This window comes from Engystomops pustulosus, chromosome 7 (assembly GCF_040894005.1).
Source record: "Engystomops pustulosus chromosome 7, aEngPut4.maternal, whole genome shotgun sequence".
Taxonomy (NCBI): domain Eukaryota; kingdom Metazoa; phylum Chordata; class Amphibia; order Anura; family Leptodactylidae; genus Engystomops; species Engystomops pustulosus.
The window spans coordinates 17,863,331-17,882,274 of NC_092417.1; the positions used below are offsets into that span (position 1 = coordinate 17,863,331).

Sequence of the window (18,944 nt, forward strand, 5' to 3'; positions counted from 1 at the left end):
ACCAATGATGGTTGTTGACCTCTTCCATTCAACATTGTACGCTGGAGCGTTGATCCAGAATAAGACACAGCAACCAACAAGGATGTTAGCGACTTCTTACACCTGTAGTAAAATTATTTCTTCCCACCTACCCATAGGACCAGAATAAATTTGTGGATCAACACTTCATCTTCATTAACCGGGGAAATGGTAACGCTCAAGAAATCTAGTCAAAAATAATCTAAAAAAAAAAGTGCATAAGCACATGGGTTTCATTGGGCGCGGCTGATGTGTATACTGAAGGTACTTCCCGACTCTCCTCAAAGAGTTTATGATCGGGCGGTTGGATTGAGCATGCCTGATCCTTGGGAAGACCAAACGCGTCTTACGGTGCCCTTCCATCTTCTTACTGGTCTTACCGTAAAGAATTCTCTCTATGATCATGCCAAAAATGTTTCCTCCCTTAGTCATAGCGATGTGTCCCTACGTTATAGTACAGACAGCAGCCCTGCAGTGCCCACAGCCGGGCATGTATGACGGCACTCAGAGGGTATTTCTCACGATCGCTGCCAGTCCTCAGGTTACGCCGTCACATCTGTGGCCACTTTCCAGCTTGTGAATGACGTGTCCGCAGACAGCAAAGCAACACAATCCGTCCTGGTCATTGTTTCCTAAGAAAACTTTACAGGGCACCGACTCCAGATTCCCAGGGTCTATTATCTGGCAGCACAGCAGGGAGAGAAGTGATGTGACCAATCTCCCTCCCCGTCACATAATGACTCTCATCCCTCGCTCATAGTGAACTGCTACTATCTGTCACATTTTTTTGTACATTTAAAAAAAAAATTATCTTCTATTATCTATTACACTTTAATTCAGGGATTTTAAGGACTTACTGAAGGTCTACTTATGATGTATCTAGATACTCCTGTATATAGATATTGCGGTGGGGGCGTCTCAGCTCCTTGGTGAACATCTGACCAGTACAGGGTCCAGGTGTGTGACCCCACCGATCCCCTATTGATGACCCCCTACTGATCCTGAGGAATGAAAAATGGTCCCCAGATGGAAACTCAGATGGCCATGTGCTCTGTTTTTAAGGGTTTTGGCAAAACATCATATAAAGGGCACTTTGAAGACTGTCATTTTTCACCTCTTTTCCTTGTGCCTCATTAATTACGGGGTCCTATGCCTCTCTTCATTTCACTACCGCAGGGGGACTGGTGTCCAATGTTAAGCTTTCACTCCAGGTCATAAAAATTATAAATGGTGGTGGCCAATGGTCACCACTTTTCCTCAACTTTCTGGAAAGTGAGGATGTGCAAAATTTTTGCTGGATATAGGTGCATACCATGCCCCCAATCGTGTATAGGACACTCTCCCCATTATGTATAGGGTTCATGTCCCTCCCCATTGTGTACAGGGCACATGTGCCCCATTTTGTCTAGGGTGCCTCCACATCGTGAATAGCGTTTATTCCCCATTGTCTATAAGGTTTATGTCCCCCCCAATTGTGTATAGGTTACTCGCCCACCTCTATTGTACATGGGGTGGTTGCCCCTAATTGTATATCAGCTGTGTGCCCCCTGTTATGTATAGGGTGCATTCCCCCCATTGTGTATAGGGCCCTCTGTGAATAGGGTGCACTGTCTCATTGTGTATATGGTGCATCTCCCCACCCCCATTGTACATAGGACAGTTGCCCCTAATTGTATATCAGCCGGTCCCCCCCCCCCCCCCCCGTTATGTATCAGGTGCATTCCCCCCATTGTGTATATGGTCAATATGAGAGCTGCACTGTGATTGGTTGCTAAGGGCCATAAAGATGGATATTCTTTTAGACTGGTTACCCATGGATGAGTTTGTTCTGACATTTGTTCCGGATTTTCTGGACTGACCCCAGAACCACTGGCTTGAGCTGACATGTTGCGTTAAGCTCAGTAGTTTTAGGTACGGTCCAGTAAATCTGCCATCTACTTGGGACATATTTGTTGGAGAAAACTCACCCATGGGTCACTGGCCTTGGGTGGCTTCTTAAATATGCCCCAAAGGGATAAGTGGGTGCCAGATATCCGGCACCGCTTCTCACAGGCAAACAATAGAATCAGATGGGGTCGTATCAGGCCCAGTATTGTTCTGTGGGATGTGGATGATAGAACAATAAATATGGGTAAGGAAAGTAATGCAGGTCATGCACAGTGACACGCGGATGTGCGCTCTGTACTGTATGTAGCAGGGGCCCAGCGCACATCTATGGGGGCTTGTTGTAGCCGTGACGCTCAGTACTGATGCTGATCTCTCAGACAACCCCCATCATCATCATCACTGGTCACAGACGGGAATCTCCGCTCCTGACGTCTGCAGGACAGACCTTTCCTGTTACAGCTTTCCCACCATTGTGACACCTTTCTTATATGGGAAGATGTGATATTCCTGACAACTACCAGGGAAATTATATCTACAGGAAACTGAATTAAGGCATAAGAAATATCTAATGGAGACTAGAGAGATTATAGATATAGATACATAGAAGATAGAAATATAGATAAGTGAAAGGTAGAAGGGATAGATAGATAGATAGATAGATAGATAGATAGATAGATAGATAGATAGATATTAGATAGATAGATAGATATGGGATAGATAGATATGGGATAGATAGATAGATAGATAGATAGATAGATAGATATGAGATAGATAGATAGATATGAGATAGATAGATAGATAGATAGGAGATAGATAGATAGATAGATAGATAGATAGATATGAGATAGATAGATAGATAGATAGGAGATAGATAGATAGATAGATAGATAGATAGATAGATAGATAGATAGATATGAGATATAGATAGATAGATAGATAGATAGATAGATATGAGATAGATATGAGATAGATGGATAGATATGAGATACATAGATAGATAGGAGATAGATAGATATGAGATAGATAGGAGATAGATGGATAGATATGAGATACATAGATAGATAGGAGATAGATAGATATGAGATAGATAGGAGATAGATAGGAGATATGAGAGAGATCGATAGATAGATAGATATGAGAGAGATAGATAGATAGATAGGAGATAGATAGATATGAGATAGATAGATAGATAGGAGATAGATAGATAGATAGATAGATAGGAGATAGATAGATAGATAAAAAGTAGAAGATCCAGAGCAGCACAGCTACCGGTGGGTGCAGAAGCCGGTGATCCCTTGGCCAGGGTCTCCAATATAGGTTCAGTGAAGAGGCAGCACTCCTTGTAGTAGTGAAAGGGGTGAAGCTTTATTCCATAAAAAGCATGATAAAGGTGTAACAGTACACCGAAACGCCGCTTTTTATGGAATAAAGCTTCACCCCTTTCACTACTACAAGGAGTGCTGCCTCTTCACTGAACCTAGATAGATATGAGAGATAGATAGATAGATAGATAGATAGATAGATAGATAGATAGATAGATAGATAGGAGATAGATAGATAGATAGATAGATAGATAGGAGATAGATAGATAGATAGATAGATAGATAGATAGGAGATAGATAGATAGATAGATAGGAGATAGATAGATAGATAGATAGATAGATAGATAGATAGGAGATAGATAGATAGGAGATAGATAGATAGATAGATAGATAGATAGATAGGAGATAGATAGATAGAAGATAGATAGGAGATAGATAGAAGATAGATAGGAGATAGATAGAAGATAGATAGGAGATAGAAGATAGATAGGAGATAGATAGATAGAAGATAGATAGGAGATAGATAGATAGAAGATAGATAGGAGATAGATAGATAGATAGAAGATAGATAGGAGATAGATAGATAGATAGGAGATAGATAGATAGATAGATTTGCATAAAATCAAAGCAATGAATCATAACAGGACCTTGAGTAGAAACTTCTCCTTCCAGCAAGTCCTGACATGTCTTTTTAGGATCTCCATGGGGGGTGAAGCCGGCCCTGTACATTAGATACTTCTGTGATGGACCACACTATAGTCTGTGGGGTACAGCAGAATGCATTTGTGTCTTTCATTCAAGGATTTCAGATCCTCCGTTCCTATTACATTATGATGAATGATGGAGCTATATGCATGATGATCGGCCTGCTGTATGGTGGTGTGTCTGTAATAATAATAATAATTCTTTATTCATATAGCGCACACAGATTACGCAGCGCTGCACAAAGCATGTCAAATTGGTCCCTGTCACCAATGTGGCTCACAGTCTAATCGACCTACCAGTATGTTTTGGAGTGTGGGAGGAAGCTGGAGGACCCGGAGGAAACCCACGCGAACACGAAGAGAACATACAAACTCTTTGCAGAACCTAGGACACCTTGGAAAGTGCAGACTCTGGTCCCCAGCGCTGCAAGGCTGTAATGCTAACCACTAAGCCACCGTGCTGCCCTATATGTGATATATCTGTAGTGGTGGCTTATCTTACATAGTAACACAGGATCAGGAACACAGTGCCTAGGATTGGGACTGGACCTCCAGAGGACCTTCCGATGAACCCAGGCTCTATCCTATAACAGATTCCAGAAATAGACCCTACTAGTCAGGCTTGTGGTTGTGTCCACACATAGCAATCGGGCTGATCCATGGAAACACATGCGATCCATAACCAACACCCGGTGTCTTGCATCGTTTCTAAACGCAAGACAAACGCCATGTCTGAACGGGGCAGTTCACGTCTCCTCAATGTTCTCTGGTTTGGAGTAAAATCGTACATTAATGGACCCCCATGCTTGAAATGTCGAATGATGAATATTTGGGTCAAAGTCGGATGTTCTTGCGTTCTCAGTCCATGTCCAGCTCTATGTCTGCAGGAAAGTGTCAAGTGTCCACCAGCCACATTAGTGGTCAGCCAGTCCAGCAGAAAGCATCAGGCTGGAGGTTGCGTCCACACATGGCGTTTGCCTTGCGATCGGGCCGCTCCATGGAAACACATACGATCCAGAACCAGCACCCGGTGTCTTGCATTGTTTCTAAACGCAAGGCAAACGCCATGTCTGAACGTATTCTTACAGATATGTCTCCACTGGAGGTGCGGGAGAACCGGGCAGAGGTTCACGTCTCCTCCCTGTTTTAGAGTAAAATTGTACATTAAGGCTGAGGCCATCGAAATGTCAAATTTGGGTCAAAGTCGGATGTTCTTGTGTTCTCAGTCCATGTCCATCTCTGCGTCTGTAGGAGACCAGGGGAATTATCCGTCATTTGTTCTGTGGTGGCTCTGACCCCGGGGATGGGTGGCATTGGAAGGCTTACACGTCGCTGGGCAGGGAGGGGGGCTTCTACTGCTGGGGATGACTGAGAGTCTGAAGGCATGAGGGGGCCTCAGGATTACACAATCCCCCCTCCTCCAGTTTATAGAGGAGGAGGAGGGGGGTAATATGGGAAACAAAGGAGGAAGCCTCCTCAGACTCCCTCTCACGTGTTGTCATGTAATGTGATGTGACATCAGAGCTGCTCTCCATAGATGGAGCTGCTGCACAGTGGAGCAGAGAGGGGGCTGTGTGCTGGGGACTGCACTCACTGAAACCAGATCCTCTGTGTGATCTGCACAATAGCAGGAGCCAGGCTGCCCTCCAGCCACTCGCACAGCCTGCCCGCAGCATGAAGAAGAACATCTCTGCTAAGAGGGTATGCCATAGGGGCTGGGGGTCCTCACATGCCGCCGGATACTACTCAATGGACATGGATGGATACTATGTAGCACTGCCTGATGGCCATGGATGCAGATGAGTGGGGGGCAGCTCCTGGTATTATGGGGGGCCAGGGCCTGGATGGTGTGTCTGTTATCTATCATATATTACGTATAGCGGAGGCTTCTCTGTGTCTCTGGTGTTGTACATCAATGTGTCTGTATAGCTGGGGAGGGTATCATGGAGAATGTATCTATGGATGTTATATAGGAGGGATTCTGGGGGCCTGGCCCTGTATACAGCTGCTTGTACGGACTCTATGTCTGTGTTCATACCTGAATGTCAAGAGAGTTAATATATCTGTATCCATTCTATCTATCTGTCCATCTCATATCTATGTATCTACTCCTTCTATATACTATCTATTTATCTATCTATCTATTTATCTATCTCCTATCTATCTATCTATTTATCTATCTATTTATCTATCTATCTCCTATCTATCTATCTATCTATCTATCTCATATCTATCTATCTATTTATCTATCTATCTCCTATCTATCTATCTATCTATCTATCTCATATCTATCTATCTTCTATCTATCATCTATCTATATCTATCTATCTATCTCATATCTATCTATCATCTATCTATATCTATCTATGTATCTATCCTATGTGTCTATTCTTTGTATGTTACATATCTAGTGTATATCTCCAGTTACCTATTTCATATATCTATCTATTGAATATCTTTGTCCGTCTACCCGTCTATGTATTCTGTCTAATAAAAATATCTATTGCACACACATCAGTACAACTTTCACTGATATTTATCTAACTATAGCACAAACCTATCTACCTATCTTCTATGTATCTCAAAAGTATCTATTTCAGATCTAATATCTATCTTTCTGTTTAATGTATCTATATGTTGTGTTACTATCTGTCTGTCTACCCATCTATGTATTTCATTAATATCCATCATATATCTATCCATATTTCTATCTATCCCCTATACATATCCACTATCTATCAATAGCATATTTATCTATCTATTATGTATCTATCTATCTATCTATCTATCTATCTATCTAATATCTATCTATCTATCTATCTCTTATCTATCTATTTACTATCTATCATCTATCTCATATCTATATCCACTATCTATCCATTGAATATGTATCTATCCACAGCATATTTATCTATCTATCTATCTATCTATCTATCTATCTATCTATCTATCCACAGCATATTTATCTATCTATCTATCTATCTATCTATCTATCTATCTATCTGTAGCAGATCTATCATCTCTATCTATCTAATATCCACCCATTGAATATCTATCCACAGAACATCTATCTATCTCCTATCTATCTATCTATCTATCTATCTATCTATCTATCTATCTATCTATCTATCTAGGGCTGCTGTATAGGAGCCTCCTATATGTGTAAGGTGATAGTAAGTTATGCCGGTGTAGCTGGGGTCCTCTGTTATGTGCCCCCTGCCCAGCAGACTTCTCCGATGTAATATTCTCATGATGTCATTGATTTCTCTCTCCTATGTTCAGGGCCCTCTGGACGGGAATCAGGCCCCCAGCCAACCGGAAAAAGTGGGCTGGATTCGGAAATACTGCGGAAAGGGCATCTTCAGGGAGATCTGGAAGAACAGATATGTGGTGATCCGGGGGGATCAGCTGTACATGTCGGAGAAGGAGGTACAGACTTGATATCATGTATAGGAATGAGTGGAGAGTCTGTGTGCCATGCTAGTGGATGCCAGGGTGTGCCAGCCTCGGTGCAGGTGGGCCAATGCAGGGCTTGGATATTGCAGTTGTATCGAACGTGCCGATGATGTGGATACGGCAGGATCTGTGAGGACGCTGAATGCATTGAGATAAAATACTGGGAATAATACTGGCGCCATGGGCCTGTCGTCTATGTAACAAGGTGGCACGGATGTATAGTTAAAGGGGATCAATACTAATTCTAGGTCTGCTGCTTTTTCCGGATACTGAAAATGAGATTACATAACCACTGATAGGGGAGGGGGGTTGTTGATGGTACATGGTAGACATGATTCCTTCCATTAGACCGTATTAAATCCTATATTCATAGGATGCCTCCATATGTAGAGGTCTAATACCATGATAGGTCTTCTTTACAGGAGAGCCCCTACTTGTCAGAAGGTTTTTACGACCCCCAAGTGATCGTCTGGGGAACGTCATAGTAAGAGTTTGATTTTTACGCAGTACCCTCACAGGATAAATGGAGTATTGGTCCTCCAGAGACAAAAATGGCTTTGTATGTAACTAATGTCAACTCTGGCTCGTTCCACGTCTTAAGTCCGGTCAATGGAGGTCTAGCCATGCTTTACGGGAACGGGTTCATTGGGGAAGGTTCAGAATTGTGGCCACACATGGTCACCTTCATGGATGAAGGTAACTTTCGATGCTGGTTTGGCTCTGGTTGGGTTGTGGCCACACATGGTCATCTTCATGGATGAAGGTGACCTCCGATGCTGGTTTGGCTCTGGTTGGGTTGTGGCCACACATGGTCATCTTCATGGATGAAGGTGACCTCCGATGCTGGTTTGGCTCTGGTTGGGACATTTTACTCTCATAAATTAACTCACTCCTACTATGGACAGAGCAAAGTTACCAGCACCTCTTCCTATAGAATTGGTCCCAATTTCTGACTGTAAGTCCTCTTTCTCTCTTGACAAAACCCCACAAATTTCTCCCATCTCCAAACACAATTATTGGTCACCTAGACTTCAAGGAGCCTTCATGTAAAGCCATAGGAGAACCTTCCATACACGTTAGTTGGTTGTCCTGTCCCAGTATTTTGGCCTACATTTATCTATCGGCCAACGTTAGGATTAGCCTGCAGTGAATTATGTCCGTTGTACAGCCGGGATACGGGAAGTCCTCTCGAAGACAGAGAAAGTAGAGAACTTTCAAAAAATGTTCATAGTAGGAGAACATATAATGTCTTTGGTGGCAATGTGGTGACGTGCCGTTGACCTCGAATGAAATGCAGGAGCTAATATGATGGTAGGTCATGACTGTAGAGTATGGAGTTCCTTGGTTTTCCATTGGGACTTATTGCCATCTTGATGTTCTCATGGTTTCTCTTCTATATCCATGTCCTTAGGACTTTCAGTTTTTCTCAGAACGCCCACATTACTGGCTCTCAAGGTGCTCCCTTTCTCGTTGGTTGAATATAATGTTCTTGGCTTTGTGTACATGAATGGATTGTGCTTGGGCACGGTAAGCCGTCTATTATTGCCGGTACTTGGAAACCTTCCAGAGTATGTGCAGGTGTGTGGAGAAATCTCTGCAGCCTTGTGCTATGACAAACTCTATATAACAGTAAACACTGCTCTTCCCTGGTTGTCCCCAAAAAATCTCTATCAGAGTGTTTTTTTTTCCTCGTCATGTTGGTTTGGGCTGAATCATGTTACTAGGGGTATCCTGCCAAGCAACCAAAATCATTTAGGTGCGATTGTCTCTATATCTCTGCTGATTTTCTTTGCTCTTGTTCTAATTATAGTAAACGAGAAAATTTAGATTTTTTTAATGCATAAAAAAATTGCATAATTGACGTCTTGAGGTGTAACTCGGGGCCATGTAGACGTCTTTAATGTCCCATAATGTCTTTGATTTTTGCAGTTCTCTGCTTTGGTGGTTCTATAAATTCTCAACACTCTCCAAGATGCAAATTGGGGGAAGTTGGGGGGTGGGGATTTACACACTGTGTAATTCAAAGGAGGATTATGGGAAATCTGAAACCTGACTCAAAGCAAGAAGAGTCCCAAGTGTACATGTGAGATTCTTTTTAATCTAGGGATTTGTGCAAATCAGCTGCTTACACACATCTATTTTTACCTTGTAGAAAGTTGTCAAGGATCATGTTCATATTTTCAATCTATAATTTTGAAGTATATGGAAAAACTATGAAGTAGAAAATCAAAATGTCCCCCGAGAAATATTTTACTCTTAAAAGGATTGTCCAAGAAAAATGTTCAGAATATTTTGAAAATGTAGAAAAAGCCCATTAATAATCTTTCACTGTAGCCTGGGTCCTTCGCGGTCTCTACTTCCTGTTTCCTGTTGACACACAGGAAATGACTACTGAGCCAATCACTGATCACAGTGATAAACCACTTATGTCAGTGATTGGCTGAGCAGGCATTTTTTGTGTCATGAACAGGACCAATGAGGGATCTGCCAAGTAAATGTCCCCTAAAAGGGCAATGAATCCTTAAAGTGTAACTGTAAAGTTATTGACAAAAATAGTTTTAGCACAGCTGGAGAGAGCCTTTGATGTGCAATTCCAACGATACCTGTATCATGCTGCCAGCTTCTTCCTAGCCTCGGATATATCTAGTATATATACCATTAGATTCATATTCAGCTATTCCTGATATGGATGGGCACTTCCCGGTTTGTACGTGGCCGATCTGAAGCATGTGATGAATCACATGCTTGTGACATAAATGAAGGTCCTTTGCATCACACTAAGTACTTTGAAATGATGCAGGACAGCTTGTTTGTAATTGTCCGACCTGAAGCATGTGATGAATCACATGCTTGTGACATAACTAAAGGTCCTTTGCATCACACTAAGTACTTTGAAATGATGCAGGACAGCTTGTTTGTAATAGGCAGACCTAAAGCATGTGATAAATCACATGCTAGTGACATCACTACAGGCTCTACAGGCCCTCTCAACAAGCCTCCTGATGTTTCTAGCTGTACTATACAGTTTCCCATGGTTACCAGGAAGCATGGCAAATGGAGATTAGCCTAGGGGGCAAGGTAAAACCTCTGCTAGCTGCTAAACAGCTGCAGATAGCTAATTATAGTAAATTAGAGAACTGCTTATTTTTGTTTAGTGCAGAGTTAGGCAAAAGTTTTTATACTTTACAGACTATAAGTCGGATTTTTGGATGATGTCTTGTATAATCATCTGTCATGTTTGTTTGGTTGAAATCTAATACGGCTGATATTGCATTAATTATCTTGCAAGGTGGACATTTTGGGGAGTGAATCCTAACAGGACATATACTAATCGCTTGTATCCATATTTGTAAAATTCTCTAGAGCCTCTTTAAGTTTAGAATTTGCATCTCATTTGTATATTTTGTATAGTTATATATTGTCCTGTCGTGGAAGGGTAGGGCCATTGGTATCTTGCTTTGTAAGGGAGGCTTCATGCATGTTCACAAATCCACCAGCCGCCGGTGATCTCCAGGCTTGAATGTTCCCACGTGTAGCTCGGTTAATCCATATGTGAAAGCTTCTTTGCGCTGCGATGACATCACCTGTCACTCAGCTATAGATAGTTACTGCACTCCGTGACTTTTTCATGTGACCTAGTTACTAATGGATGCCTGGCTTTTGTCTTAAGTCGAGAGTGATAGCAAACACTAGGTACAATGGTTATGGGTAAGAAGGTAGTAGAAAAGCTATAGGAAAATACAAGTAGAAAAAAAAACCCTGGAAAAAGGGTTTTAATTCAATTTCATGATTTTTTCTAAAAAAAAATGTCCATATACTCCTCATATTTGTAAGACCCCCCCCCCCACAAGGGGGAAAAATTATTGAAATCTTTTAGGGTGGATTCAGATACAGTGGATGAGTTTCAGTTTGGCCCCATCTACATGAACCGGATAGACGATCTTTAGCACGTAATTGGGTTATTAGACCTGTAGCGTCCACCAGGTGGCGCTGCTGCGCTGAAGTTCTCCGAGGCCCGCCGTAATGCACTCAAGTTCACCGGCCTATTCCTAGTGAAGGTAAGTGCAAGTCTTGCGACACTTTTTTTTTTTTTTAATGTGGCGGTTTTTCCCAATCCGTCGGGTTTTCGCCCCCGATTTCCGTCGAGTGCATACCAGCGCCGATGCGCCACAATCCGATCGCGTGCGCCAAAATCTCGGGGCAATACAGGGAAAATCGGCGCAAATCGGAAATATTCGGGTGACACGTCGGGAAAACGTGAATCGGGCCCTTAGTAAATGACCCCCAATGTGTCGATGAATTAAAGGGGTTTTCAGTATTTTTGTGACGCGTATTGTTGACACAAGGCTGCACCTGGTGGCACAATTTGTTGTAGATCTTCCCGAATGAACATATGGAAAGAGCTGCAATGACGTACATAGTCTTGGGACTTATAGTACATAACCCTTCCAGTTACAGGATCACTAGCACTTTCCAGGAACTTGGCTTTACTTTGTGCATTAGGGTTGTACTTAAGTTTGGAACATTGCGCCGTTTGCCCCGAGCCTCGATATTTGCATGTAACTAACCCGATTGTTGGTTAGTTAAAGCCTTGATTCTGACAAGTTGATGGGACTCTGTGTTGGGCTTACACTTGGAAGCAAAATTCTGTAATGAATGCTTAAAGTAATTTTCCATCTAGATAATTCTACTATAAAAAGATGTATAATGTCATCATACCTAAAATGTCATCAGTCTTAAACGGCTGCTGACTTCGTTAAGGAAGAAGTAAGTCAAGTAAGTCATAGACACACCCCATCTCTACTGTATTGGTCGAGGATAGTATAGGGGATGTGTCTATGACTTCTATATCCCTTCCATGTTGAAATCAGATGCCATTTTAAGGCACACTTGAGCACAACATATGGGGCTGTGCATGTGTACTAGAGATTACTAATATATGGTGAAGTCAAATTCTTGTCTTCTAAGTGGAAGGTCCCTTTAACTTTAATTATATTGCTCCCCATCCTTCATCGATACCCCGTTTCCAGATCTTACGAAGCAGAGATCATATAACTCAGACCTAGAGATTATTAGTTAGTGAAGGGAGCGGCAGCGGTCCATTCGAGAGAGGCCCCGTTTTCATATAGAGTGAGATCTCCATCTTTGGTGTCTGAAGCCACACACGTAGGTATCATGGCACCTACCATTAACACTGCTCGGAAATCTCATAATCTCTATGTACAATGCCTTCAGAGATTTTCTCTTTCGAGAGAAGTAAAGTGAAATGAAACCTTGTTTTTCAGTCTCTTTTCCTTCCCGTTCTGCAGCTTTGCTCCCTGTAGTGCTGGATGACGAGATCAGATGAGTGGGCTCCGTAATGAAAATATATGCTCCCTTCACACTGACTGTTGTGTAAACTTCTCAGCCCCCTGATGGTGACTAATACCAGGGATTCTGTGCTCTGAACCGGGCACGGCTTACGCTTATTCCTCATCGGGAAATAGAGGAGGCTGGGAAACTCCAAGAATATATCTACTTATATAATGTATTTGAAAGACCCATCTTCTGGTCCAGTATTTAGGACCATGGTGCGCAGTGGTGCATACGTATTCACACTCACCCCCGACATATCTCCTTAGAAACAAGACTGCTATGGGAACATTTCTCATGTGGCTCATGTCCAGTCTGCTGCATAGCTAGACACATGGGGGCAGATTTATCAAGCAGTCTGAAAGTCAGAATATTTCCAGTTGCCCATGGCAACCAATCACAGCTCAGCTTTCATTTCACCAGTGCTCATGAATATTTTAAAGGGGAGCTGTGAGTGGTTGCCATGGGCAACTGGAAATATTCTGACTTTCAGATCGCTTGATAAATCTGCCCCATGATCTTACATATTGAGAGCATATGTTCTCTTGGCCGTGCAAATCAGATTGATCCCGAGTCAATCCATTGGTTTCCGCAGCATGGGTTGACCATTAATTGACTTTCTCCAGACTGATGGGGGTTGTTGAGTTTTAAAGTGTCTGATCCTTTTGTTTTCAGTGGAAATAGGCTACAACCATAGGTCTTACATAAGCTTCCTCCTGTCTTCCTATTCAGAAGCCAAGCATGGATGTGTATAGAGGTTTGGGAGAAAAAGATTATGGCTGAACAGGCATTTAGCCTGAAGTACATGGCTAGCTTAAAGGAGTTTTCGTAGGGTCGGCCAGGGAAAATCCAACCCATGTTTACCTCAATCCGACTCCCCACATCGTTCTGGTACTTCTGATTCTCTGGCCACGGGACATAACTTCAGTTTTCCAGGCCTTTGCACTTCTGCGTTGTCCCTTCGTCTGAGGAGGCAACTCATTAGATGATGATGCTACTAGTGATATGAAGGCCAAAAAAAAAACAAGTACAAGGGAAATGGGAGTTCTGTTTTGCACCCAACCCTAGTCCACAGAGGTTTTTGAGGTTCCTACAAGGCTATATTTACAAATTCAGTCAACAATTTTTAGGCAAGAAATATATCATGTGTGAATATACTCTCACAAGATTGGTGGGTCCTTGAAGATGGTTATGAAAAAAATCTCAAAGGGAACCTGTCACCACATTTTCACAAATAAAGCGAGTGACAGGTTCCTATAGAGCCCTTTTAAGTAACTGACACCCTTCTTTTAGCTAAAAATAGTTTCCCTTACAAACCCTATAAATCAACTCTATGTTATATTACCTGGCATCAGAGGGGGCTGCTCAGCCGGCCCCTCCCATCTACTCCTCCCTATGTCCCGTGCCTCTTTTCAGCATGTCATGTGAAAAGGTTGATGTCATCAAGGGTCCTTTTACATTTACAACATTTACCCCATGTATGTTTCTGATCGCATGAAATCACAGCATGTCTCCAAGGACTTCTACTCCTCCCCATTCTAGATGGACTTCTACTCCTCCCCATTCTAGATGGACTTCTGCTTCTCCCCATTCTTGATGGACCTCTACTCCTCCCCATTCTAGATGGACTTCTACTCCTCTTCATTCTACATGGACTTCTACTCCTCCCCATTCTAGATGGACTTCTACTCCTCCGCATTCTAGATGGACTTCTACTCCTCCCCATTCTAGATGGACTTCTACTCCTCCCCATTCTAGATGGACTTCTACGCCTCTTCATTCTACATGGACTTCTACTCCTTCCCATGTCTCCATGGAGGCTTGCTGTGATTTCATGTGATCAGATCCATACATGGGGCAGACTGTACAAATGTAACAGGACCTTCTATGATACCAATCTGGTCACATGATATGAAGTGCCCAATGATGTAACAGAGCTTTCTGTCAGTGTTCCACACAGCAGTGAGACCTGTTAATCAGGAACATGAAGGCAGGACAGTGCAGTGAACACTGAATATGCAGGGCCTCATTGCACTCACTTAGTGTCATTGGACTTACCTTAGGTGAGTTGCAGATAATTTTACAAACTGATTTTTTTTTAACATTGCACACATGGATGGGAACCATTAAGGGAATATGGCAATGTTTTTTAATCATAATTTTTAATGAAGTATGTGTTTTGGGTGGGTTATTTTAGGTTCTCTTTAACAGTTGAATATGAAAGACTTTGCTGACGTTGAAATGTTGATGTAGGAGAGCTTCACGTTCCATTTTGCACTATATATCGGTGAAGGTCCCATTTTACAGACTCCAGTTTTGTGATCTTGTGATCTTCATTATGGCAGAAGTCGACGGTGTGTAGGACCGTGTCTTTATGTGTTCGGAGACTACCAGCTAATGCCTCTAGTGATTGGCCAACATTTAGTTTTTTTAATGTGTCGTCTATAAAGGTCTTTCTTTTGGTTCTCCAGGACTGTGTCCATCCATAAAATCTCCATGTAATATCTGCCCCAGTTTCCATACCATGACAGAATGAGGCTTGACAATCTCCACTTTCCAAACATATACGAGACACATGGGAAGTCGTAGCTTCCGTTCTCACAAGCAGCGAGGACCAGACGCGCATTCCACTAGAATATTCATTCGTTAGATGATATTTTTTGATACAAGCGGATGGAAGTGTCTCGGGGCTGGCCCAACTCCAAGGAACAGATACTGTTTGATGTCTTCTCCCCCCCCCCCCCAAAAAAAAAATGTTCATTGCCCCCTGAGGCTGTAGAAGGCGCTTTGTGTCCTATGAGATGGATTCAGTCATTTTTTTCAGACACTTACAACACTTTCATTCTGCCACATTTTCCTTTGAAGACTTGACAAAGTCTTTCTGGAAATGTGATGGCTGTCTTAAAAAACAGAATTTACTTGTAATGGACGATGCTTATAGGAGTTGACGTGTTTAGGATGATGGCTGAGCTGTCACACTTTATATTAGTCAATGGTCCGGTGGCCAACCATAACAGGTCTTTTAGAGAGAGACAATACATTGTAAAACTGGGTTTTATCTCATTCCGAAAAATCCATAAATGTTGTATACATCTGCTGCTCTTCCTTTCCGTCGACAAGTTAATACTATGTTCCGAATCACATCTTCTAGGAATGTTGTCTCTAGCCAATACTCTATACGAACATGAAGGATGTCAACAGCCCCAGCATTTTCATGGTTAAAGACAGGACAGCTTGGATTGGCCCCCTCAGGACTGTCTGCGTCTGGCTCTTGTAGACTCTTTGAAAAGTCTGAACTCCCAGAGGCCAGCTCAAGGGTTCCTATTGCCTTCCCCAGGGTCCAGCCATCTGACAGGCTTGTCAAGTCTACAAGCATTTCCTACAGCAGCTGTGGTCACAATGGCTGCATTGTATGGTAACCGAGACCTCGCATTGCTATGTGGCTGAACCCATCCTTGTGATGTCACACAATTAGCATCCTCCTGATGATGTCATTTGTATACAAACACTGGCTTCTCATCGAAGAAAACTTAGAAACTTCTGGTGGACCCTATCGGCATCGGTGGGATCGGCTGACTTGCATCTAATTTGTATGCTAAGGTCACGTAATGAACAATATTATCTATTACTGATACTTTTAGACAGAATAATGAGAAATTGCTAAGGGATTGAACCAAAAACATATCCCCTGTAAAGATCATGAGTGTAGGCCCGACACTGTAGGTCGGTCCACCACTCCTCACTATTTTGAATGATGCAATGGTCAAACATGTTCAGTGAAGTTCAGTCTAGTCTTGTCGTAGTCAAACTCACACCAGCGACTCAAGTGCACGAAGATCACGGTCCTTGGCCTGGAACCAACACAAGTTCAATGTAATGTGAGAGGCAGGATGGAAAAGTTCTGCACGTCTCTACAGAAATCCTCTACGGGCAGAATACTTTATGTAGCTAAATGTCTGGTACGGTTGTATCCACAATTCGAACTCTTGTCCAGAATTCTAAGTTTGCAAGAGGCAAATAATTGTGTAGAAGTGACGCCATACAGTGCAGCACCCCCTGTCACGTAGAGAGATCCGTCATATGATAGGTGATGGAAGGACCCTAGGAACCTATATTGAGTTCACTAGGTCGTACCATAGCTTTTGTGGGTGCAGAAATTTTGGGGGGAATATTGGAATATGGTGTAATGTCTCCGATGTAGTTGTGAACATAGCCTTAGTCATAGCAAAAAAAGAGCATATATAGGTTGTCAACCCCTGGAATGGTTACATTCACATACAGCCAGCAGAGATCTTGAAATGGCAAGGAATTGGAAACCCAAGTCGCAGATTTTTTTCCTTATACAATGATCAAAGGGCAGATATTTTTTTGTTGCTAATAGAATAGGAGTTGACAAAACAAAAATAGTAGTAATAAATCCCGATTTTGCTCTATACTCTTCTCCACTTCCTGGACCATCTTGACTCACAGGAAATGACTGCTCAGCCAATCAATGGTCACAGTGGTAGCCCACCACTGATTGGCTGAGCAGCATTTCCTGTGTGTCAAGAGGGACAAGGAAGTGGTGACCCGTTGGGAACAGGGGCATCATTAAAACATATAGGTGATCATTAAAATATCCATTTCAACCTAATTTTAATCACCCCAGTATTTAGGTAAAACAACACTAGAATAGTAGACTCTGGATCCAGCAGAAGGCAGAGCTGGAGGATGCAGTGAAGAAGGAGCTGGAACACAATCGTGTTTCTCATCCGGTCACTGCAGGTTTCTCAGCTGCTTTGCGGATTTGTTGAATCCTGGAATGACTCGGAGCATTTTGTACAGTCCTCGCCTGTAATGCAGCACTTTTTAGTAATAATAAAACACTGCGTCCTTCCTGCATAGAATTTTTATCCTTGGTTTGTCTGCGGCTCAGGAAGGTCAGGGTAACTTGCTGTTCTTTCAGGACCAAGATACGGAGACGGGGAGGTTACCTTAGTATCTTAGACCAATTCAGCAAATGACAGATGATAGGGGCGCGGGATTGACCTAAATCTACATCACGCTGCAGATACATGTGAATATTGCTAGATATTGCTATATAGTGTATAGAGTGCCCATGTAAACCAGAAAGTTCCTAAAATAAATAGTGCCAGCTACAGAGTACCCCCAAATACCATCAGATGGACAGTACCAACATGAGAGTGCTCTCATAACAATCACCAACCAAAGCAAGGCACTATATACAAATACAAAATGCCATAACAATACCCATCTCCACCTCAAATTGCTAAGGCTCCATGCACATGACAGTATATGTGGTCATGATCTGTCCACACAGGATTACGGCCACAATAGAGGTCCATGGCACCCAGTCACGGTGCGGTGAGCACACTGTGGACACATTGCAGAAAAATAGGACATGTCCTATCTTTTGCCGGAATGTGGGCACTGCCGATTACTAGTGATGGGAATTCTGGCTCTTCTTAGTGAGCTGGCTCATAAGGCTTAAATAAATAATAGGAAGCCGCAGGCCAGTAAGTCACCCCACATCACAGCACTTTTAACCCAATTTTATTGGGTTAAAGGGGACGTGGTGAGTTGTTTGGGGCAGGCTTTAGTGAGCCATCAGCTCAGTGACGGGATCCGGCACAGGTCGTTCACGAACAAGAGCCGGCTCTTTGTGGTGGCTCATTCGCGAATGACCCTTCACTACCGATTACTGCTCTACCCTCCCCCTCAGCTGTACCTGTCCATGAGCCATGCCCAGGATCGGGCCTAGGTGAGCACATGGTCGTGTAGCCCAACTTTGTTTTTGGGGCACATACTCTACTCCTGCGACCACTTGTCAAGGCAATTCTCCAAACACTAAGGCCGGTTGCCAACGAGTGGGTTTGGCTGCTGAATCTATATGGGATCGTATGTTGAACTGCTGGCCTAATGCCGCGTTTACATAGGGCTTGCCTATAAAAATTTGAAATATATTGAAAAGATCATGTCTGAGATTAAGATTTGTGTTTCTTCCATTGTTCTTTAACAGCATATCCACAATATTCTCATTCGGTGACCTATTCTGAGTCTTTGTAAATAATAAGCATACACCAATGTTTTGGTGCTTCATGTGAATGGGGTGTAAAAATCAGACATTTAAAAAAAAACAAAAAATCCACAACCTCTATTGCCATGGCTACTCGCTTTTGGAGTACCCCCTTTACTCTTTCGAAGC

General features: G+C 42.7%; 1 protein-coding gene across 1 annotated transcript in view; it reads left to right on the forward strand.

Annotated features, from left to right (window-relative positions):
• The first annotated feature begins 5,432 nt into the window (after positions 1-5,432).
• Positions 5,433-18,944, forward strand: part of PLEKHO1 (pleckstrin homology domain containing O1) — a 34,620-nt gene continuing 21,108 nt past the window's right edge. Inside the window, exons 1-2 of the mRNA XM_072114991.1 lie at positions 5,433-5,632; positions 7,214-7,360. Coding sequence (XP_071971092.1) covers positions 5,606-5,632; positions 7,214-7,360 — 174 coding nt within the window. The 5' untranslated portion in view covers positions 5,433-5,605. The remainder of the gene's footprint in view (positions 5,633-7,213; positions 7,361-18,944) is intronic.